Raw genomic sequence first — 25047 nt, 5'->3', positions numbered from 1 at the left:
TCAAAGCATCACCTCACAGCATCAGCGCAAACCCCGTACCGCGCTTATTTGTAGGACAGGATTTCATCATCCACTGATATGCATATACTGTAAATCCTTGTGTATGAGTGTTGCATTGCATGGAGCATCCTGAGGTGTGTGTTTTGTCAGCTGCTCTCACTTGCAGTTTTTCGCTCCTCCATCCCCCCACTTCCCTCCAACTTCCACTCCTCCCTTGTAAACCATCACATTAGCATTTTCATCTCCAGGCTCCCTCAACTCCGAGCAGTCAAATGTCTCCAAGCATTTTTTTTTTTTTTATTTTAGATTTTTTTTTTTACCCGCACTCTGTCTTCCTAAGCTTCTATATTCAGTCCTCGAGCTTGTTTCATGCACAAAGAAGGTTACTTGACCTCTGATGTCACACATGTACATGAGTGGAACACGACAAAAAAAATCCATTATATCATTATTATTTCTACCAACAAGCAGCTTTTTGAATGTACCTGTACTCATTCAGTAATGCACTAAGCTAGGAATGGATATTTCAACAAGATAATTCGACTCAATGAACAATCACCATTTGAGTTTTAGACCTACAGGCTCACTGACATTTGACTGGTCATCCTCCGAAAAAGCCTTTTGACATCAAGGGATTTCATCTAAGATATGCAAATGTATATCAGTCTGTTCCTTAAATGCCACCCATGTCAACGTAATTGTTTATGCACCATTCCTAACCAACAATTAATCATACCAATTGGTATAAAAAGGCACAATTGCATATTTGCATTCACTCTAGTATTGTTTTTTGTTTTTTTTACATTTTTTTTGTCTTTTTTTTTTTCAGAAGCACTCTAAATATACAAAGTGGCACCAGATAAAGAAAAAGTAAAACACATAGCACATTGTTCTGATCATTTCCACAGTTTTTGACTGCTGTGTATCAAATCAATGTATGATCTAAAAAAAAGAAGGAAAATACAAGATAAGGTTTTCTAATTGTGTGAAGTTGGTATAATAAAAAAAGAAGAAAAAAATTGGGTTTGTGTCAAGAAATAAAGTGACAAAATTCAGTATGTAGTCAAATCAACTGTAGGATTTTAAAAGATGTTCTACATAACTAATGTCATTTTAGGTATAACGAACGCAAGCAACAAGATGGATTTCCATGTTTACAGGGATAACCTTTTTTTGTACATTTTGTTTTACAGTTTTTTTTCTTCTTCCTTCTCTGTAAGTGAAGTAAGTTCCCATTAAACGTGCAGTAGAAAGTAAATATTTATGTATACAGTTGATAAGTATAGGAGCACTTTCCTTCAAACAACAAGTAGTACTTACAGACTATAGATTGACGGAGCGCAGAAAAAAAGCAGCTCCGGTCCAACCAAAGGGGTTTTGCTAACATACAAAAAGTTCCATTGCATCTGATATTCTTTTGATTTATTACAGTCATGAGAGTTCGCGCATTTGTTGCTGCAAAAAAAACAACCAAACAAACAAAAAAAACAGAAAAAAAATAAGAAAAGAAACACTGTTGACAGGGAGGCACAACATCTCAACATTGTTATGTGTCTGTGTGTGTGAGTGATCGTAAAGCGTCAGCTCCGAGGATGTAATTGATGTTTTGTTGGGACATCACATTCTTCATTCGGACTCAATCCTTCATTAAAAAAAAAAAAATCTTAATGTAATGTGTACTTAAGGTTCTCCCAGAAAGCTATTTGTTGTGTGTTTGTTTGGGTGTGTTGGGCTTCGTGGCGGGGTTGCTTCATTTAGCTCACGAAGCTTTGGTTTCGTTTGATGCCAGTAATCTCAGTCAGTAAAAAAAAAAACAACTTGCCAATACCTCCTCATTCCAATGTTGCTTTTTGATTGTTCTCCATTGAGCTGATTCTTACATTCATGCTCAAAGATGCCATCAAAGCAACATCTACTAGTGCTGATGGCCACGGTAGTGGATTGGGTTAGTGGTAGAGGGGAACAAAGTTATGTTGAAGGCTTGAGAAGAAGTGAAATAGAAGTTGTTTGTTGGTCACATATACATTGTGGTATTTATTGCTCAGTCCTGTCACACAACCAAAACAAACAAACAAAATGAAAGGAAGCAACAGTTAAACGCTGTCCTTGCAGCTTGTTTTAGGACCAACTTGGCCATGTTTATGTTGTTTTGCCGTATACATCTACAGTGGCCTACACAGCCACCCAATATTCTGCATATCTGGCTCATACACACACAATTTCAACTGCGCCTGATAATTTTAATCTCATACCTCACACTGTGCTTACCCAGGATTTTAAGTCGGCAAAGCAGTGCCGCTGGCCTCAGTTAAATGAATCTGCTTTCCCGCTTCTGCATTTGGATGTGTGTCTGCATGTGTGCTCAGGAAAAAGGGTGTGAGTATTACAACTTGGTACAAACGGTAGCATCCCCGCTAAGGGGACACAAACGGTTATGTAACTGTGGCCGATGCAATCATATGTGATGACTCGAAAGGTTTTGCATTGAGAGAGGAGGGTTTTGGTCTCAGTCTCGCCAAACAAAGACAAAGAACGAGAGACTGAAGAAAGGGTGTGAGACAAAAGGGTATGAGAGCAGTTAGCACTGTTGCTATGGTCCCATGTTTATGTACAATGAGTGACACCTGTGAAGAGTGTGCAGACTGGTAGATTTGAATCAGTCTTCATTAGTTCATCTCGGTCTCCCGGTGCGGTTGAAATCTAACCAGGAGGGTTGTTGCAGCAAATCCCATTGGCTCCTATTTCTGTCCGTATCCGGAGCAAGAGAGGACTGAGTATTTAAAGCTTAGTCTTTCTCGTCCTTATAAGTTGTGATTACCGTCACATTTTGGTCTGTAACATTAATCACATACAGTAAGGATCCTTGGCCAGTGTGACACCACACTGTTTTGTCCATTGTGTCACTCCAGCCAAAGAACTTCCTGGTCAGAGTCACTGGCTGTTCTGAAGTTAAAAAAAGGCAGATCCAGACGCACTTCAAAGTCAAAATAGTCTCGATGTACAGCTTTGTTTCTAGAAAAAAAACCCAAAAAACAAATGGTGTCTTTTGTACATTGTCATCTTCGGGGGAACAGGGGTCTTCGATGGGAACACGGGTATGCATGCATGGTCTCTATATGTAAAATGAGCTGATGACTGTACAGAACTGTCAGGCAGCAGAGTGTGTCCCAAGAGCCCGACTCGCCAGTAGAACAGCCTCACTGAAACTCCAATCAGTGCCCTCAATAGTTCTTCCTCCTCCTCCTTCGTTTCTTCCAGGTCATGGCCGGAATTAGCACTTTAGAAATGGGTATTAGGTTTATATATCCACTTAAATTTTTCATTTTTTTATATATTTTTTTTTATAAAGGAGCTGTTGTGAAAGTCTTTGGAGAAATTTCAGTCCTGCCTTGCATGAAGCAAGGGTGGCTAAAAGCTTCAAAAGCTGTATCGGTGGTGGGTAAGCAACTATGCTTAGTGTTGTGTTTGAACGCCACATTTTATGGCACATTGGATGTGTCTAACTAGCCCATTTCACAGGTACACCTCCCGTCGTGTTAGAGTACCACAAGTTGTGGGCTTGTACTCCCCAGTAGGCGCAAGAGGGATCTCCTCAGTCGGGTGGCTCAACGCCTCCTCCCCGCCTCCCGGCGAGCCGTAGGAGGGCGACCCAAAGGCCTCGTAGGAGGAGGAGGAGGAGGCCATCTTCTTGTTGAGCAGATTGCGATTGCGGTCACCCATCATGTGAGCAGCGGTGGGGTCTCCATTGGCCATGGCGGCCATGGCGAGGGTCTCTTGGCTGCCGGGCTGCTCGGCGCTGCTGCTGCCGCTGCCGTTGCCGCTCATGAAAGTGGAAAGCTTTGGTTGTTGGGGGTTGGTGGTTGACTTGGAAGGCCGTCGCTCGGGCGACGTGCGCACAGGCATCCAGCAGGAGTCCGAGTGGCCGTACTCGTCGCATTCCCGAGTGCACTTGCCAGTCATGGCTACGTCAGGCAAGGGCCGGGAGTCTAAAGGAGGCAGGACAGAGAAAAACAAGTGTAAATGATACTGTTTGTTCCACCAAAGTGGAATATTTACCAATAAACTAACAACAATAGCAAACTTTCCTGCCTCTAAGTGTTTGTTTTGGTATGTATCTCATGAGTTGGTTGCTATGAGTTCTTTCTTCAGATGTGTGAATCTGTATTTTCTTCCTAATGAGATCATCATCACATCTGAGTGTTAATGGAGAAGGTAGAAAACAATAAAAACGGGTCACGATGGTTTACCAGGCACCTATTTCCACAGCTAATTTAGGAAATTGCTTATCACCAGTGAATACAATAAAGCTTTCATGGATAAAATAGCATTTGATTACATGCAGAACCCATTCCACATGACACAAACTGTAAAGGAAAAGAAATAAACAATAAAAAGAAGTTCGACTTTACTGGCTACGACAACAGCCTCAAACTAAAAAAAAGAGTGGTGTGAATCAGAGTTGAAATAAAGTCATGCTTCAAAACGCGTTTGTGCTGAGAAGGGGAAGGAAGGGACGGGAGAAGGAGGGAGGGCAGGTCAGCAATGGAGAGGGAAGGATCGAGTTCAATTGTCTTTCTGCTCATCTAAAATTGGAGATGATCAGTTAGGGTTGTTCTATCTGAGGGTGTGCCAGTGTAAGAGTGTGCATGTTTGTGGGATCAGAGCAGCAACAGCACCCTATTTTCTTCTTTTGGTGATTGACAGACAGCAATCACAGCCTGATCCAAGTAGCTTAATAGCTTTGTATGGCTCAAGCGCTCTAATATCCTCTTAAATCCCCAAATAGGGTTCTTAACCAATTATCTAGCTGGGCGCTGGCCTAAGATTAACTACGTCTACTGTATTATTGTAGAAAGCAAATTATGTGCTTACAATGCTACATCAGGACAACAGGTTGCACAGATATGCTACTGTCGATGGTCACGGTGAGATATGTGAAAGATATTTACTCAATATACAAACCAAAGCTGATGAAGTGATTCTATATGAGACCAAAAGGAAGGGAGGAAAGGAGTCTGCTCCACAGCCCGAATGCTTGGACATTACACAGTGCCAAAGGTTATACAAAGTGCTCGTGTTATATAGAGATGCTGCGTTAGATGTAATTTATTCATGACCTGATGCAGAGTATGGAAAACCAAAATCAAGCAGAAGCAAGGGTGAGTGCAAACAAAGCCAAGCATGCCTTTGCCTATAATAAAAAAAAAAAAAAAAAAAAAAAAAAATTTGGACCATGGCTTACTTTTAATGCTCTTTTTCTCCTGTAAAAGAAAAAATACAACACAAATCACTCTTTATGTCTCGCACTTATGCAATAGTATACTGTAGAATGGACTGTATGAGGGACCTTGAGCAGCACTGAAACTGTGACTACAACAAATCAATGCCCAAAAAAAAAGTAGTATGCAGAGCAGACACATGACTGAGGACATAATGCAGCTGAGACAAGGACAGCAAAAGAAGACGAGATAGGGGGAAAAAAACATAAGACTCCCTTAATGTCCTGCTGGTTTGGGGTTTTTAATTAACAAATGAATCACTTATTTCACTTCAAATGCCTAACAGCAAAATGTTCAATATTACTTCAAGAGTGCCATTCCTCTGCTGTAGGAAATCTTATTTCTGCTAAATACCTATTGGAATCCATTTTCATGTCAAAAATTGCCTTTGTAAAGAGTCAACTAAAGATTGCTCGTCAATATATAGCCGATGCCTCGGGGAGAGACTGCAACTGGATCGAAAAATCAAATAACTTTTTGCCATTAGTGAGCCAAAACAACCAAGTGCTTCTGTTTAATGATTTGTAAATAGCTATATAAATGAGAAAGCAAGGAAATAAAACAAAAAAAAAGACAGATGAAACTGCTATCACAGTTAACATGCCAGCTGATGTGATGAAAATGGTAACTGGAGCTTTGGATCACGTGACATCTCTCCCTCCCTGCTCTCTGCCTCAGCTTGACAAACACAGCCATCAAAGAGACAAGTGGATACCAGGTACTGATTGTTTTTCCTCATTTACACCTACGATTGAGCCATCAGGTTACCCACAATGCACACCGACTCTCTGGAGGCCTCCCTGTCCTGCTCCTGAATGCTCATCCAATTGGCTCTTCACCCCAGTCGCATTCAGACAAACTCATTTAAAAAACAAAAAAAAACAAAAAAGCCACAACAAGCAGTGAGGACCTCTGCCTTCCTCCAGCTCTCATGGGTAGCAGCCATCCTTCAGCGCAGCGTCTCAGCTGCCCCGCACAGTGAGATGCTGAGGTAGTTAGCTGGCACTCTGTGTATTGTGCACACTAAAAGGAGGCTGATTTCCGAGCCATGGTCCATTGACTCCACAGGCTTGCTAAAAATGAAGACATTTCCCACAGAGTTAATGAATTGGGCTGGTATATCAAAGCAAAAATGCCTCTTTTTTTTTCCCCCTCCGTCTTTCCCTCTTCAAAACTGTCACCTCCCTTAAAACCATCTGTCCTTTTAGCTTTGGACAAATAAGCATGCGAAAGCCAGCTTTAGCCCAGACAAGTGCTTACACCTATCTACTGGCTGAGGGGATGTTAAATTAGTTTTGATATCCGGCTAACATGATTTTCATTAAGTTATTTTAGTAAGAAGGAAAATAATTTTTTTCTCATTACGAACCCATACTAGCTTTTGATCCAACTTGATTTTGATTCTTCGGATGTAATTGAGCATTAAATGACTGCAATCCAGCTTAAGCATTAATGTGAATTGTTTTAAATGGTTTTAATGCGGAAGACACGCAACATTGCTTCCATACATATATATAGGCCCTTCCGAGACCCAATTCTGAAATCAGGATGTAGAAAATGTGGAAGACTTTTGTGGCATATTCCCAAACATCCCGCAAGGCCATACAACCACCCAACAACACAACACAACACAACACAATACAAGTGGGTCACTCCACACCATATTCAAAAGCTTTGCTGTAACACTAAGAACTAAACAAGTATGCCTCTTTGTCCCAGGTTACATCCCCAGGGCTCAGGCCTTGTTATCTGGGGATCCAGAGCTAGAAAATAGTGAAACAGTGTGGGTGCTGCAGGGGGAACAGGGCGAACTCTCTCCATCACTGGAAAGAAGGAGCTTTCACCCAAGCGGAGGCTGGTCTGCTCAGAATGGCAAGCCATTAGGGCAATTTTTTATTTTTTTTTTACATTTACTCAAAAGAGATAATGAAAGGTGGAGGGAGGAGCAGCGATGGTGAATAATGGCGTGATTGATGCATGAGTTAGAAGGGCAGCACACAGAATGGAAGCGCTGCAGTTTTTTCCTGAGATGTAAATCCACACGAACAAATGTTGCATGCTGCTGAAGCGATGATTACCCAGAAAAGCAACCAACCCCTGTTGCAATGCTCCAAGATATTAAGGTCTCAAACTATAGAGATTTTAAAGAGTGTATAGAGGAGACTTTCTTCATTCGTGCAGACTGAAAGTGGGCCAGTGACTGCATTGGTAGAGCTCTGGCTTTTCTTAGCTGGCTTTAGACAGCCGCCCTATCAGCTGACTAGCTTACACATTGGATATTTCAAAGCAGCTCCAATGCTAGGCTATAGAGGCAATTTGATGCGGCGTCTTTAGCATTTGCAAAGATGTTGCAGCAGTAGGAGAAAAGAAAAAATAGAGAGGGTAAGACTTTCATCGCTTCCAGCCTTACCTATGTGTGTGCCTATGTCGTGGCCATATCTAGGCGTTTGCTCTTTGCAATGTTGTGTAGTTGGTGTTTTCACTATGACCTGTCAGCAAATTAACTCTGCCAGACCGCATTTAATCTACGTCACCTTCTATTTCATTTTCTTTGTGACCGTTTGCTTCCTCACTGCTGGTCAACTGATTCAATCCAAAAAGCTGATGGAGGGAATGGGAAACTGAGATGAAAGGAAAAGAAGAAAAAGAAAGAAAGAAAAAAAACAGATGATACGCTTGCGTGCAAGTTTTTAGTTCTTGCATCTACTCTGTGCCTTTGACAGACATCGCACTTGGATGGGTAGCAGATAGGGGTCACAGTGGAGAGCGGAGGATGGGAGGGTGAAGAGAGAGATGATGTCAAGAGCGACGGAGAGACAAGTAAGACAATAAAAGAAAGTGAGAGACAGAAAAGGAAGGGGAAGTATGTGTGCTGAGTATGGCAGGGGTCAGGGCATGGGAGAAGGGAAACAGCAGACTGAGTGGAGAAGACAGCATGGCTGCCTCTGGGCCGTCACAGGCCAAACACGCTGCCAAAGAGAGCAGTGGAGAGGAGAGGAGAGCGGGGAAGACAGGAGGAGAGGAGAAAGAATTGAGGACATTAGAGAAGACAGGAGGGGGAAGAGGAGGAGGAGAAAGGACAGAAGAGGGACAGTGGTGGCAGATTGATAGAAGCAGCTCTGAAAGCGGAATATCTGCGGCAGTGTAAATAAATGCTGCGAGCGTGCTCTCCCAGGTCGCTGCCTGTGCTCTGAAGCATGCACGCATTAACTTATCAATCCAAAGACCTTAATTTAGTCCCGCTGAAAGTTTCAAATTATCTCTTTAACAATGAGGTCTTGTCCGCAGCCCGAAGCGAGGGACTGTTCACCTCCCTCCTAACTCAATCCGCAATGTTTCCAACATTCCTGACATTAAGAAGGCTAAAAGAGAAAAATACTTTAACCTCCAAATACAAGTAACACTCAGCGGCGGGTTTTCACTTGGAAAGCTCAATTGGAAGTCTTATATCTCAAATGATACCAGAAAAAGAACCTCTTTATAGCCAAAGAGGCATGACAGGTCTACGTGTGACCTAGTTTGAAATTGGGCTCGTGATTGGCTTACCCGGCTCATCAACGGCCTGCCTGTGTAATCAACGGATTATAGTAAACACCACTGAAGGAAGTAACGTAAAGTCGTGTAAACAACTCTTTTGGAAAAACCGGAAAAGTGAGAGAAATTAGACAAATTGCTGGATTTTCTCTCTAAAAGTGGTTTTCAAGTTCACCACTCCTCTTTTTTGATTGATACCAGAAAGATATTCAGTTTTCCAGCACCAAAATAAAAAAAGGCTTCTTTTAACATAAAAATCACAGAGTTAGCTTGGCCAGCACTGCTCATAGAATGTCTTTCCGTATCAGATTTATCAACTGTATTCTGTACAGTGGAAGATGACGGATCACTACAAGTTATACAGATGACTATTTTATGCTTAAAAGTCGCAAAGTGAAGTAAAAACTGTTTTAGAGAAAGAAGACAAATGAATTGTGATCCAAGGATATGGCAAAGAGACAAAGATTACCGAGGATGCGGCCAAAAACAACACGGAACACGCTAGTGTTCTCCCGCTCTCGTAGTCGTCTCTCGTGTTTCTCTCCTTCGACTTATTCCTGCTCTTAATAGGGTCCCATTTAATTAGGTGAAACTTGCAGACTAATTATGGTGTAAGAGCAAGTCTCCCCGTGTTTGGCTCTGGCGCTGCGGGGCCCCTGCGGCATTGCCTCGAAGCAGAGAGGTCCTCTGCATCAAAGACAGACAGGCAGACACCATGCACTACTGAACACACACGCATACACACACACACACACACACACACACACACACACGCACACACGCACACGCACAAACTAAAGGTGGCTGTGGGGAATAAAAGGAAGGAAGGAGAGCGAAAGAGAAAAAGAAGAACACGTCGGCACGACCTAAGTGGAGAAAATAAGGTGGGGAAGAGAGCGCTCCTGAGAGAACGGAATGGCGAGGAAAAAGAATAGGCGCTAAATTATTAACGCAGCGACGGCGAGTTCAGACGGAACAATATCCACAGGAAAAAAGCGATATTTGTCTTTCTCTTGCTGAGATGTTTGCCAGACAATTAAGGAGGGATGGAAGATACGCAGTGGTGCAGGAGGAAAATGAGAACAAAAAGCGGGATGTCCCGGGAAGCGATGACCTTTGAAACGCAAGTCATGGCACACGCTCCGCAAGCGGCAGCATTAATTGATGGCGATAGCATCAGTAACAGGGACTTTTTTTAATCTATTTATTTAACTACACTGAAGCAGTAGGTTTGAATCTGGACCTCAGACATCTAACCCCGGTTCGCCCAGTGAGAGTAATCATACACAGGAGGTTGAATGGATTGCAGGTGCATGAATAAAAACAAATTCTGAGATCCCTAATCACAATTGGAGGAATGATTATTTATAAGGAGCACTTCTCCACAAATCGCTCCCTGTTCTTGAGCCTACTTGACCCATATTTGCCCTTTTTCGTAACTGACATCCCTCGGCGCGGTGGCAACCTTTTCTCTTTGGCGGTACTGCGTATAGGCCAGCTGGAGGAATGCTGTTGAATGTGGCAGCAGGTGATCTATTCTCTGCCTCCCGAGCTTCTTCTTGAAGTATTTACTACCTGGCAAGGGCAACTAAAGGAATAATCTGGAACCCCCTCCCCTTTTCTGTCATCCATCCACCATCACCACCATCCATGCCTGGAGAGGTGCAAGACGAGGGGAAAAAAAGAGAGGTGAGAGTGAGTGAGGGGACGGATAGAGAGCCCGCTCGAGTTTTGTAATGAGCTGTCACCTCTTTTTGCCATACTTTTCAAGATGCCCCAACCTCTGTGTGGAACAAAGACATGAGGGGAAAAAAAAATACATGAGAGCTGGTGAAGTATCCTTATAGCAAAAATGTCCGAGGCTATATGCAGGTGGATGATGACACCGCCTCCATTTCATTCCTCCTTTTTTTAGCTGCTGCCTGCAGCCTGTACGCTAACAAGCATTACAATAACACCGCAAGTAGACATTATGGGTATGATATGGCTGCTTCTCTCCCTCAGCAGGGTCAATACTCTTTCTGGAATAATGAATGTACTGCGGTCTGCTCCTGAGGTAATTAATTGAGAAGAGATTAACTGGCATAATTTCATTCTGGTGACGATCTCTCAGCCAATTATCAAATGCAGCTTGCACTCTGCCTTACCCTCTGCACATGTCCTCTCCCATTCTCTCTGGGCGTCTCTGCCTCTCTTTCTGCCCATTTGAGCAGTCAGCACTCAAAGCCAAAGACCTCCATAAATAAAGTGTCCCGGCACACCGTCCTCCCTCATTCATCTTGCATGCACGCCCGCATGCACGCGGGGTATCTCGTACAGCAGGTGGTATCCTGGAAGCAGATCCTCTCTCAGGTGTGCGTGCAACATCGGGGGGCTTCATGGGCTCTCAGAGCAATCCTGACCCCTGACCTATGGCATGGAGGAAACGGCGGGGATGATGCAGAGAGCAGAGGAGCAGAGTGACTCATCCACTCTCCTAATAAGACTGATGGCACTGGCTTCTTGCCAGAAACACACAAGAATACCGAAACACCTAAGCCAAAAATGCTGCCAAGCCGTGTGCAGTAAACCACAAAATCTTTAAACAAAGGGATTTTTCTCACCACACTTCCATATTATCATCGAGCCATGACACTTATAATCACCTTCACAAGCTACTACTCTCATCTCCGTATATGTAATTCAGTTATGCTTGAAAAACAACCAATTACAGTATAAAATGAAGTACTGTGCCAACCCTGAGAACCTCGCGTTTGTGTGTGTTTTCCTTGGCGTGGCAGTCTGAGCTTATACGGACTTGTCAGAAAGCACCATGAGGATTAGAATTAGCTGCTCTGCAGTGGTGCACACATGCAACACTGCTAGCAACCGATAAAAAAACAACAACATGGGAGTCTAAGCTAGGCCGCACAAACACCGCAGACGGAAAACCCTGCATTAACCATGCAGCGTGCGCAAAACATTCCTAGCAACAGACAAAAAGAAAGAAAAAAAAAACAGAAGCACACAGTATTAATTGATAAGACAAACACATTGTACACATGAAGGGGTGGCAAGTGTGTAGAAAATGGTAGGGCTCACTGGTACTAACATGAGAATATAAGCGAAGGGTTGAATCAGTTAAGAATAAAATGTGTTTTGAATTGTTTGCTGTTTCTCTAAATTGTCTTCTTTGAGGTCCACGCAGCTACATGCCATCTCTCTCTCTCTCTCTCTCTCTCTCTCTCTCTCTCTCTCTCTCTCTCTCTCTCTCTCTCTCTCTCTCTCTCTCTCTCTCTCTCTCTCTCTCTCTCTCTCTCCCCCCAGTCTTTAGAAAAAGAAGTGTCATTGCTTCTCCTCCACTGTTACGCTTATCGCACACTCCCAGGCACACTCACACAATAGCCTGTTTTACACCATTAAATGGTTATTTGTCAAAATACAATTTCAATTAAATCCTCCCTAAAATATAAAAAATGATAAAATAAAACCTCTGTTATTTGTGCTTATTCCTGGTTTTGCTAATAAAAGAAAACATCTACATCATGTGGTTGCATGCGCAGGTTGAGGCTCCATGTGTCAAAATGGCAAAGTCCTGGAAGAGGGGTACAACTCCACAGATGGGGTTACGGAGGAATAAATAGAAAGACGTGGCTTTTGGTTGGAATTTGTGATCTGATATTGTTAAAATCTGACAACTTCACAGACCGCACTTCCTGTTGTGTACATTTTTCAGCTCTGATCAGCTCATGCTTTAGAATGAAGTACAATATAACACCACTTGGCAAAACTGCTCACATATTTTAGCAGAGAATTTGCATCAGGATTTCATTATGCATCCTGCTTACCGGAAAGATTTAGTGTGACCTACATATTGTAAATTCTGTGCATGCATTATATGTTTTTTGTTTGGGAAAAGAAGATTGCTGAATGCTGAATGCTATATATACTACTTATATTGTTATTTGCATAACGAATGGTTTATTCTGGTACACCTCCTATGCAAAGGCAAAACTGACAGCACACTTTCTAAAATCCTGTCTTGTAGTAGCTCAGTGCCTATTAATATAGTTGGTAGCTGTAGCTGTAGGGAAGTAGTGTGTTTTAAAAGTATCCAAATTGCCTATGTGCATTTAGGAAAATACCAGTATTATGCATGTTTTGTTTTTGTTAACAATATAGAATTTTGTATTAGCCCTGCCTCAGAGTATCACATGTCTGATTCCCCAAATATGTGAAAAAGCAATCATTTGTTCTGCTTGTTTTGACAATACTGTATATCTATGTGTGAAACCAAAGCTTCCACCCAAAACAAAATGTATTCAACACACCAAAAGTCTAACTCGCTAGCCCGCTGATGCTAATTACTTATCATAAGAGGTCCCTTTGTTTTAGTTTGTGAGTCGGCTAAATAACACCCACTATCCACCGTTCTCCTCATCCAGAGTGTGGCAATTAGCTCTCAGCTGCTGGCACATCCGAGGCCAGAATGATGCTGGGCTTGGTGAGTCATGACCTTAATGGAAAGCTTGTGGTGGAAATGTGGTGGGGTAATTATGCTGACCTGACGGGACTGGTTTTGGGCCAGTGGTGGTTTAGAGATTAGAGAAGCGGACTTGGGTTCAGGAGTTCGCAGGTTTGAAACTCAGAGCTGATGTGCCACCACTGTGGGCCACCTAGCAAGACACTTGACTCCCATGAGCTGCCTGAAGCGTCGTAATGTGGCTCCAACCTCCACATCCTAGAAAAAGGATTTTCCCAAAGGGAATTAATAAAGTATGACGTTTCTTATTTTGTTTCAGTTCCCCTGTTTTTGAATTTGCTACTCACGTTTAGAAATTCCACCATATCCTGATGTTAATCTGTGAGGGGTTTGTAAAAGGAAACACTAATGCCAGACTGAAATCTTTCGTTTCAATAACAGGAGTGTTTAACAGAATGGGATAGGTAGTCCTGTGTCCAAGCCCCAACCTGGATGGCCAGTGGATCGTGCTTCATCTGACGTCTACCCTTCTGGCATGGCTAATGCTCAACCACTGCAAGGAGGCGATTCGTTGGTGAGTTTCGCTGCTCTATATGCCTGATGGCGTTCAAGTGCATGAGACTGAGTGAGTCAAATCTGTTCTTTATAGTAATATTTGAGAAATGTAGCCAGTCTTTAATTGAATGAGTCACCTGTTGCGCCAAGAATCTTTCAGGAAGCATATTAGATAATAAGTTGTGTGAAGTTTGTTATTTTGACCTTTTGGCCTTCCTGCCGCAATGATTAATCAACTTAATTTTTATTATTCCAATACTCCAATGTGCCCAAACTACTTGACACAGCTCAACACTGTAATGACCCGCAAAACCAAACAAGCGATCAGACAGCTTTTGGAGAATTTTCCCCTCAGGACAGATAGAGCGCCCACCGGGAAGGTTAAAAACAAACTGCATCAGAATGACTGTGCACAGTGCAGCTCCTGATGAAAGTGCTAAAAGGATGTGCCAGTCAGCAAATAGGTTCCACAGCACCTCTTTAATGTATCCTTGAGCCTGACCAGGGTGCCACTGCTGTGTAAAACCTCCCGCGGTGTTTGAGTGTTCAGGAATGAAAGTCAAGGCTTTCGTGGCAGCATTAAGGCCTCATTCTGCACACTGCCAGACATCTAAGGAATGATTCTCAGTAGGTGAATATGAATGTGTACAAAAACACATTCAGATATGCTGTATAATGACAAGACTGTCATTACACACTGGGCGTGTTCAAATGCGTGAGGCTTGGGAGCTCAGTAAGAATTGAGATCTTAGATTTTTCAAGTGTCCTAAGTACTCTCCAGCAACTCCTGCTCAGGCAGAAGCTCAGTGCGATGCAGCCTGATAACGCCAAGGTGTCCTGGATTATAGACTATCTCACAGATAGGCCACAGTTTGTTCCCCTTCTGCTGCAAGTATATTGGATTTGATGCTGCGGAGAGGCACCGTGCTGTCACTTTCCTTATTCATTCACTCCTTACTTGAGACTCAACTGTGGGTCAGGCCACTCGCCTGCACATGGATATTTATCAGAAAGAAGATTCATGTTGAATCACATGTTGTGACACTCGTCTTTGTAGAGATGGTCAAGAGTATGTTTATACATTGTGAGGCGACCACTATAGGAAGGAGACATTGTGTTTTTGATTGCCAGTTTGTTTGTACATATTTGTTCCGCATTCCCCCTGTACATACAAGGTTTTATCTCCCTACTTGGGTTTTTCGACAAACATCCAAAGGCGTGAGTGTTCAGATAAGGATGACACTGAATGACCCATGCTGGTAAATTTGTTCCTTTTGTGATGGATTGGTGAGCAGTCCAATATGTAACCTGCCTTTAGCCAATTGTCAGCGGAGATCAGCTCCAGCTGAACAGATGGTTGGTGGTACCTTGTAATCGACTCCTTTTGTAAATTCAATACTGTGGCTGAGTACACTGCATTACTGAATAGACCATTTAAAAAAACACTACAAATATAAGTGTTGCCACGAGGCCGCTTTATGTTTTCTTATAATTGAAATGTGCTTTTTTTTGTTGGGCATTCATACAGTGAGTAAATACATTATTGAACTACACAAGTATATATATATTTTTTTTTTAAAAAGGTCTATATGCATAGGTATCAACACAGCGAAACGTGAACTGCGAATATACTTTGTGTCCTCCTCTACTCTGCGAGCTTTCCATAAGGGGTCACACTTTACAGAGGGAATAAACACAAAGCCCCATCTTAACATTTCTACACCACACCTATCCCATATTTTCCTGCTCGCTTCACTTCACCAGCTAAGGGAGTGTCTGCAACAGTGGCACACCACACTTTAAACTTTCATCATCACATGGTTCCAGAGCAACGAACGCCGCAGGGATACAACAAGGCTCTCCTCAGTCATCACTCAAAAGTCACTTCTCATCCCCAGAAGCTCTGAATCTAGATCTGAATGTGAGTGGACACTTGAAAGTAAGGCTTGCGTTAACATTTGCATGCATCATACAGATGAATGAGAAAGTGAGACGAATGGAAGTGAAACCTGCTCCGGATTGAAGTCACTAACCATCTCACTCTTTCTACCCCGCAATACACATCCCTTTTTAACAGACCAGTTTAGCAATATAGGACTACAGTGCTACAGCTGAAACCATACACAGTGCATTATTTAAAGCACCAGGGGCCCAATTTGTCACTCTGGCGGGCTCATCACAGGCGAACATCCTTTATGAAATGCACTTTTCACGGTGCCTGTCGGAGGGATCAAAGCAGCAGCAGTAGCAGCAGCCCTGCCCGCTTCTCCCTCTTCAGTTTCCCTGCTCCGATTCGCGCCGACAAAATGAGTCAATTTAAACCAAATGGATCCCCTATCAAAATAACGAGAGTGAGTGAGAGAGATAGACGGGCAGAAAGAGATTCATATTGTGGGTGGATGAAGTTCGGACAGGTGGGCAGTTACTCGGGGAAATGTGGACACTCAGCCTCACTTATGTAGACTGAAAATTGTTGGATATAGGACAGAAATGCAATCATTGTAGTGGAGTTGAAGCCAGTTTTCAGTGAAACACAGTAAATGATCAAACTTAGTGAGTTTGATGGAAATAGTTTAGCTTCCCGGCAGCTTCTACTCACTGTATGGTCAAAGCCGAGAGTCTGAATCTTTGGCTGATATACAAGTATGTAAACTATTTCTGGCCTGACTTGACACTTCATATATTTGATTCATTTAAGGCCATCCAAATGTGCATGTAGGTCATGGTCTGGAGCAGATGTTAGCCATCTGCAGTATTTTGCAAGTTCTACTGGTTGACTCATCTTTCTCGATTTACAACTTTAAAATATACATTCCTTGTTATATTTCTGTGAAAGTTCAAAGAATATGTTTGTATTCATTACTACTGTCCCTCAATGTAGTGTGCCAATGTAAGACCCCGTTTGCACGTTTCATGTCAAAACGCATTGTTTTACATTTTTGATTGGCGTTTACACAGCAACATTTTCAAAGCAATGTCCATTTACAGGTAAACATCAAAAATGCATATGTATGCAAAGCAGCAGGGTTTCATAAAAGTGTTCAAAAATGTAAGTTTTGTTGTTTTTTTAAACAGAGACAGTCATGGCATTCTCCAAAAGTTCTACATTACCAGACATTTTTTTAAAAGTTGCATTTTCAGTGGCCCCGAGCTCCGTTGTGTAAATGGACACCCAAAATGCTTGAAAATCATTTTGTAATAAGAGATTATCCAAAGCAAAGGGGTAAAACACTGTGTTTAAATGCAACTAATTTGGGAGTTTTTCCAAAAAATAAGCTGAGTTATTGATATCATAAGTATCTGAGTAAATTCCACACCAGTAGAATAATGGATATGACACTTGTATTTCAGTATGCTGACTCAGATAAGCTGGTATCACTCGAGTTAGTGAAGCATAAGATAAACACACATTCCATCCTTATACAAGTTCATTAACAGCTGGCGGAAGAAGACTGGAATGAAGACATGACTGGATGTTTGCAAAATATTGGTAAACACGCTCCAGCTGTGAGCCTACAGTTGTCCCATTGGATGACAAAAACAAGCGTTGGCTTTTGCCATGAAAGGTTAGCATAGCTTATGAGGCTTAAACTAAATGTTTACAGGTTGACATTTAAACACATGTCAGGGAAAAACCCAACCATGCATCACAAATAGTCTAAAATATCTCTTTAACATGCAGCTCGAACAAGAGGCCAGTTTAAGGTGCTTTCGCTTATGAGCCGTGAGTGGGAGCTCATACCAATGCACGCACACAGCCGGTTAAGCCTGCCTTTTTTTTCTGGAAGATTTAATTTCCAGCAGCCAAAAGTTGTAACGGATTCTTAATCTGACACTGATCAGCAATTCTTGAGAACTCCTGCTGATATTTCCTGCAAATTGCACCTTAAAGAGACGCTTGGGAAATGTAAATTAATACTTGAGCAGTTCAAAAGCCTCGTGTTCACCTCAGCGTTCTGTACCTTATTTCTGATTCATATGATCCTCAAATTAATGTGACATTTGATGACACTGAGTGTGACATGACTTCACTGTGCCTTTTCTCCCCTTGCCTTTGATGCACTGAAAACATGCTTCATTATTCACCCGGCTTGACAGGCCTATTTTCCCCCGCTCTACCCCTTCTCTCCCACTTCTATCCCCTCCCTATCGCCTTTTTAGCAAAGCTCTCCCCAATTGATTTTTCCTCTTTTCCTTTGTCTATTTCTTTTCCTCCTTCCTCCCTCATCGTTGATTCCTCTTGCTTCTGGGTTTGTGGGAAATATTCATTCACATTGATCAACGACAGAGCTGATGGGTCTTTCATGAGCGTCAGACCTCAAACTGTTTTTGTCCCACCGATGTCTCTAAATATCAATCACCAGTAGGAGAGATGCAGACTGGACTGCAGATTAAGGCAATAAAGCCCCAAAGGCCAAACTCATTTTCCTACAACTGAGTAGAGAACAGAAAAATATACACCAGACGCCGACAATCTGACCAGTTGATGGAGTGTTTGTGGATTCTGAGATGAGTCTTTTTGAGCTGTCAGAGACAGCATTTTAAAAGATGAACTTTTCTTTTGAGTGATTGAAATACTCGAAGCCAATTCAGGCAAGTCTGTCTTGGAGGTGCCAAATCATTTCAGGGTGCTGCACGTGATGTTGTTCTGTGCTCGGGGGCGGGGGGTGGGGGTGGGGTTGTTGGGTTCCGTGATGATAATTCCTGCATCTGCGTGGTCGCCATTAAAAATGCAGTGCCGACAGGATATTTTCAGCATGAAATTTTCATCGCGTCAGGCAGTCTTGACAGCCCCACGTCTAACAAACACACATGCGGGCTCTGGTGTAACAATGATGATGTTCTCTGAGCCTGTGGATCTTCTCTTTCTGTTTGAATGAAAGCGGTATGGATTTCTTCGGAGGATGCAGACTGTGTCATGGTTCATAGACAGTGCTATTCCTCAAGGACTTCCTTTGCTTTTGCATGCTCAACTATTCCCTCGACGCATACCTTCAGAGCAGCCTTACATCACTGATTGCTGCTTGTCTGGTATGTACACAAGCCAGTCTGAATTATTTTCAAAGCAGCCCTGACATCCAATAACAGGTACTCGTATGCACATAGAAAACAATATGTTGGTTCTGTGTGAAATAAGTGACACATATACATTTATATACGTCGCAGCCCACGCAAGCTGTACAGTCCACTGACATAATATACAGTACAGTCAGCAGCCAAGCTAGTAAACACATTATGTCTAATCCTCATGAATATCACGACCCATGCTGACTCAACTGCTCTTTTCATATTTTCATATTCATATTCTGCTGTCACATCCCAGCTAAAAGCACATAATTCCAGCAAAATAAAACTCTGTGAATCCCCGTTCCACCAATTGCTGCTCACAAGGTCATATGTAAATAGGTTTCCCTCGCAGCAAGGGAGACAGAGGCATCACCATCCGTGTCAGCGTCGGAAAAAAATGGCAAAAGCCGCGTTTGATAAATATGCCTGGTGCTCAGTCGCGCACATTCCCCTGGTTTAAGCAAATAGCACATGAAGAAATGGAGGGCTCTAGAAGTTTTTGGCTCTGTTTAGGGACAATGAAGATGTATGCTCACTTCACCCTCATTATCACCCTCACAGCACAGACCCCTATGTTCTCGTCATGTGCAGAGACCAGGAACAGGTCTGCAGTTAAGGGCCCATTAAAACCTTTATTACCACGAAAGCAACACACAGTCATTGTAGGGGTTGTAAAGTGATAATAAACCAAAAGTACTTTAGATTTATCGCTTTCCATGCACAGAGCGAGGCCAAAAGAAAAATCCTTTTGAAGACTTCCAACTTAATTCTAGGAATGCTGACAGAGAATTTGTTTTCTATCCAGTTTGCAGGCTAAAAGATTAGCATTGTCTCTGTAGTCGTTTGTTGAAAGGAATTTGCAAGAATAGGAAAGAATGAGACTATAGCATCTATAGGAAACGAGTGAGTCATACTTGGCTCGAGTGTTATGAAAGACCATAAGGACATACGGTGGTAAAACCTGAAGAGTGTCTATTAAAAAAAAAAAAAAGTTATATTATGTATTTACTTCCTCTGGTTTCTCTTGAGAGTGCGGACTGGGTAGGAGGGTGTCTGCAGAGTTACTGTGGATTGTGGAACCAAATTAAGAGAGAGAGGGCAACATAATCAGTGAATGGTAGAGAAAAGAGTGAGAGACACAAAGTGTGTATGAGAGAAAGAGAGACTGGTAATATGCTTGGGAATTTAATAAGGCTCAGCGCTCCTCAATAATATCACCCGCTTCACAGAGTCCTCTGGGAAACATGAAATGTGCCGATAAAGGATGATGCCTCCCTCTGACAAACGGGGTGTGCTAAAAGCGCTATGGCAAGAAAAAAGAAAAAAAGTCTTTTTTTTTTCTTTTCTTTTTTTTAAAAATACAGCCACGTGTTGCTGCCGTAGCTAGCGCACATGCTAATGCACCCCAGGCTACACTTTAAAGAATTATTCACTTTCTTCTCCTTATGCTGCGATTCTCCAAACTTTCCCTCTTTAAGGTCACACACACTGCAGACTTATTCAGATTCAAGCCGAGAAATGTCAGCTTTGTTCATAAAGGATTGTTAGTGGACACGGCCGGTGAATTTTACACAGTTCTTGTTTGTGTTTTTCTTCAGTCTGTGAGCATTTGAACCTGTCCAACCACACCGAATACACAGTAAATTGTGGCATAAGATGCCAGAGAGAGCACGGCTTTGCATCTATTAATGTAGATAGATGCTAAAAGGGCGCTATTATGCTGCTTTTCAGGTTTTTTTTAAGCAATTTTTTAGAACTTAGCTGGAGTAGCTCTTTGTGATGTTTTATATTTGCTTGTATAATAAAGCTTCATATGAGTTATACTTGCTTCTCATTTCATCGTCTTTGGCAAGTTTTTTTAATTGTTTCTATAAAGCCTTAATTTCCCACAACTTTATTTTCTTTTTTGATGATGCTTAGTCCATCAGCTTGGCACACTTGTATTTTGACGCCTTCCTCAACAATCTTTATGATCAGAAATCCCTAATAAGATCACATCAGCAGATTCAAAATGAGCATCCAATCTTCTTCAAAAGGAATCAAAATTACAATGGGATACACCAAACTCAGGAATTAGCACATGTATTATTTAGTATACGATATTCGGTATTTGGTATACGATATGCCATGTTCTGTGAAATGAACAGTGACGTACTTCCTCTCACTCTGTTGAGTCCTATGACATACCACACTGTGTCACCCTAAGGCCATACCAGGGCTTTAAATTTAGGACGGGCCCGTTTTGTTACCTCACGCCCACCTCCCACCTTTCCCTGCACCCCCATCCATCCCCTCCCTTGTCACTACCATGCCGGGACCTGTTCACGCTTGACAAAAAGAACCCCAAACATGTACCTTGCTCCACTGCCGCCAAAAAAACGGCCTGCTGGCTTTCAGACGGGGGACGCAAAGCGTGAAAGGGAAAAAAACATGGCCCATTTCTCTCCCCCCCGCTCCATCTCTCCCTCCTTTCCTTTGAGCATCGGAGCAGACATTGATGTTCACATTCTGTCTTTCATAGCAATTCTGTCTATCAAGGCTCACCTGCTCTTTCCTTCACTGATCTGTTTTCTTACACCGGCTCAATTCCTCTTCAACAACTTTAAATATTTCCCCTGTAGTCACCATTTCGTCCCCTTTCTACCACCAACCTCCACAATTTATCCCACACCCAGTTTCTCTCATTATCTTTTTCTGATCGGCCAATGAATCCCTATTGGCAAATTCATGAGATTGATCATTTTTTTACACGGGTGGGTAGCCTTGCTGATGGAGCCTGCTCCCCCCCATACACGGTTCCTACACAGTACGCTATCTGGCACCCACAACCCTGCCGGTTAGACTCTGAAGCCATATCACTTAACATGCACTGGGCTCAACTCCCAGGAGGGGGGTTGAGAAAGAGAGAGAGAGAGAGTGCGAGAGAGGGGGGGGGGGGGGGAGAAAGTGAAGTAGCTTCTGAGCAGAATACTAATAAAGTGGAGCACTTGAGAAAAAGGAGCAGGGAAAAGATGGTGTGGCAGTGTTTTGGTGCAACAAAATTACCACTTAATTTGATTCAATACTATAGCGTCTCAGATTTCTCTTCTTCTTGTGTTTGAGTGTATGTGCGTCTGCAGGACGACTGCATGTAAGGTGCGCCTACAGGCATGCAAAGATACATAGTTATAGAACACTACACTTAAGATATTCATTTGCCTTCGGGGACTTTGGACACTCTATTCTTTCACTCTTTTTTCTTTCATGCCTATACCCATATGAATGTGTACTCACCAGATGTGCGTGTGTGTGCGTGTGTGTGTGTGTGTGTGTGTGTGTGTGTGTGTGTGTGTGTGTGTGTGTGTGTGTGTGTGTGTGTGTGTGTGTGTGTGTGTGTGTGTGTGTGTGTGTGTGTGTGTGTGTGTGTGTGTGTGTGTGTGTGTGTGTGTGTGATTAGCATGATTAAAATGACAGTTACAAATGGCCAAATGTCTCCAAGAAGCCTTGTGACCACCACAACAGGATATAGGCCATGTATATTGGGGCGAGAAGAATTAAGGTGGAGCGAGACAAACTATAGAGCATGTGCCAGGTTCCCTTGATTGCATATGCTGTGTATAGTGTTTAAGAGGCTGGATGTCATGTGAGTGTGTTCAGATGCATCAAATATTAATGTGTACATGGTCGCTGGTGGAGCCTCATTATCACAATTTCTTTTAGGAGAAGAATACAGAATAGAGAATTTCTTTCATTGCTACAACTGCTGAGTTGCAGGCAAAGGCGGCCTCTAAAAATAGCCTCAAGGTTTCCCGTGCTGTAAACCCCTTTCTTCCCCCATTGACTGGGTGGAAATGGTGCCTTATACTGGTTCTGCACATTAGAAATTGTTCACACAGTGGATGAATAATATTCATTTGAACTTTTAATCACTTAGCTGAGAATTATTTGCCTAGTGTCGGGAAGTTCATTGGCTCACTTTCCAATAATATCCATTCCGAATGGATAAAGTCATTAAGTCCTGCCTATCACTTGGCTAATGCTTACCCATGGCTCTGCAATAAACCTTTGCTATCCAAGAGTAATCTATTCCAATTCTGCTTAGACTAAGAACGAAGTTATAACTTGGTTCATGTTAGCATAGTGAAAAGAGCATGTTTCTATCTTTGCCAGTGGCAGCATTCACCTGGCATTCATTAATATTAGAGGGAGAGGGAGAGAGTGGAAGAAAGGATTCTTTGGAACATTAGCAGCCAGATTTATCAACGTGAGTGTAGCAGGTGCTCTTAGTCTGCTTGTGGAACTCCCCTCAAAACCCTGCCTCTGGAGATAAGTTTTCAGCTGGAAAACACATCCACGCGCAGCATTCTGTCAAGGTTGCTGAGACGTTGCAAGGAACTTTATGAATCTTCTCTGTCTTGTCAGAGCTCAGTGTGGAGCCGCTCACTGACAGCAAGCACAGAATGATGGAGGGTGTGTGCGTGATGATGCCAATGGCTGAAAACCACCTGCTGGACCTGTGTCCAGACCTTGGAAAAAGACTTGGACAATTTTCAGTTGTTGTTTTTTTTTTAATGTTTTGCTGTTCTCAAAGTCATCATTTAAATATTTCAAACTTCTGTGCGAATGTTCAGCTATGAATAGTTGCACAATGTTCAACATATCGCCACATCATTCCAGAAAAGGGTGTGGTAAGGACATAGACTGTCCTTCTCTGTTCGTGAACCCTCTGTCAATAATTCATGTCTCCTTTTATCTCTCTTGAATGAGGAGCTAATTTAATCGGCTATGTTTATTTCCCAGCTGGGACTGTGCAATATAAGGTATGCTTGGAGGGCTCCCACTGGGAAGTTCCCAGTATAACAGCCTTTATAGTTTCCTCACCTAAAAGTTGGACCTTCACACCTCTGAGAATCTGATGAAAACACAACGAATACCAATCAAAACATCCATTAGTTTTTCCCTTTTGAGCTCAGCCAAACATTATTGTATCTCTGTTGTGACTCAGCATGCAGCTCATTTATTTTGTGCTTTATGAGACACTTGGACATTTCTATGGCTTCACCGGATGAGGTGCTGAAATCAGTCTCACTTAAATTGAAAGACCAGACATTAAAATACAAGATTGTTACCAGCAGATGGATGTACTGTGCACATTGCATTTGTGTTTCTTACATCTGAACACCACGGGATTCATTTCTCTGCCATTCCCAGAGCCACAATCATAACCTTTTCACCCCAGCTCATAAGTCTCTAACAGGCCCTGCAGCAAACAGCGGGCCGCATCGCTCAGTGGATGAAACTGATGAATGGAACAACACATTGGTTCAATACAGTTTAATTTTATTAGGCCCAAAGTATGAGATTAGTCTTCAAATCTGTCCAGAAGAAACTCGGCTGGTATGTGAGTGCTGGCGGTAGCGTATTAAATTGATGTGAAGCCGACACAGTATAAGGAGGGGGGGAAAGAGCTGACTCTGGTCTAGGGAGATAATGACTGCTTGGTTTGTTTCTGCGGGTCAGCTTGGTCATTTTCGGGGCGAGGGAGGTGTAGTCATTGATGTGTCAAAACTATTTATCCTCCCTCATCACTGAATATTCCGTGCAACTCAATTTCCATCCCTCATACCTTGCTTAATGCTGCCCGGGCTCTGAGACATCTTGTCGAGTGTGATGCTGGTGTAGTAAATTAAAAAAGGGAAGAGGAGACTAAACCATATTTTCATTGGATTTAGTAGTGAGCCTCGGCAAGAATCAAAGGAATGAGCTTCGGCGATAAAGCACCATCTATTTTTGGATTCTGTTTGTCCTATATTTTTGAGAGTTATTGCATAGCATAAATAAATATCCTATAGTGTGCTTTTCAAATGGTTTTGTAGCATGAAAAATCCCTCAGAGTCAAAGAAAGGAGAACAAGTATTCTCTCTGAGAAGGCTGTACACAGCCAAAGTATAGTTACAGTATATAAAATACTAGCTCATTTATCTGTTTCTGTATTTTTGTCACTGCATTAAATAGAGCATATTGTGTCACCCTTTAAATTTCCTGAAACAAAGTGTTTTTTTGTTTGTGGGTTTGCATGTGTAGGAGTGCAACGGCATAGAAAAGGAGAAACACATCCTCAACACTACGTACACGTTTTGGAATTCAAACACAGAAGCAATGCGGGTACAA

At 42.5% G+C, this 25047-nt stretch overlaps 1 protein-coding gene across 2 annotated transcripts in view; it reads right to left on the bottom strand.

Annotated features, from left to right (window-relative positions):
* Positions 1-1543: 1543 nt before the first annotated feature.
* The window catches only part of pcdh7b (protocadherin 7b), a gene marked incomplete at its 5' end in the record, with an annotated part of 117141 nt that continues 93637 nt past the window's right edge, over positions 1544-25047 (bottom strand). For both annotated transcript variants that reach the window (XM_080518962.1, XM_080518963.1), the window contains one exon: positions 1544-3986. In XM_080518962.1, the coding sequence (XP_080375088.1) occupies positions 3514-3986 (473 nt within the window). In that variant the 3' untranslated portion in view covers positions 1544-3513. The remainder of the gene's footprint in view (positions 3987-25047) is intronic.

This window comes from Blennius ocellaris (assembly GCF_963422515.1).
Source record: "Blennius ocellaris genome assembly, chromosome: 23".
NCBI classification, from domain to species: domain Eukaryota; kingdom Metazoa; phylum Chordata; class Actinopteri; order Blenniiformes; family Blenniidae; genus Blennius; species Blennius ocellaris.
The sequence above is the reverse complement of the archived record's forward strand: the minus strand, read 5'-3'. Positions and strand labels throughout refer to the sequence as shown.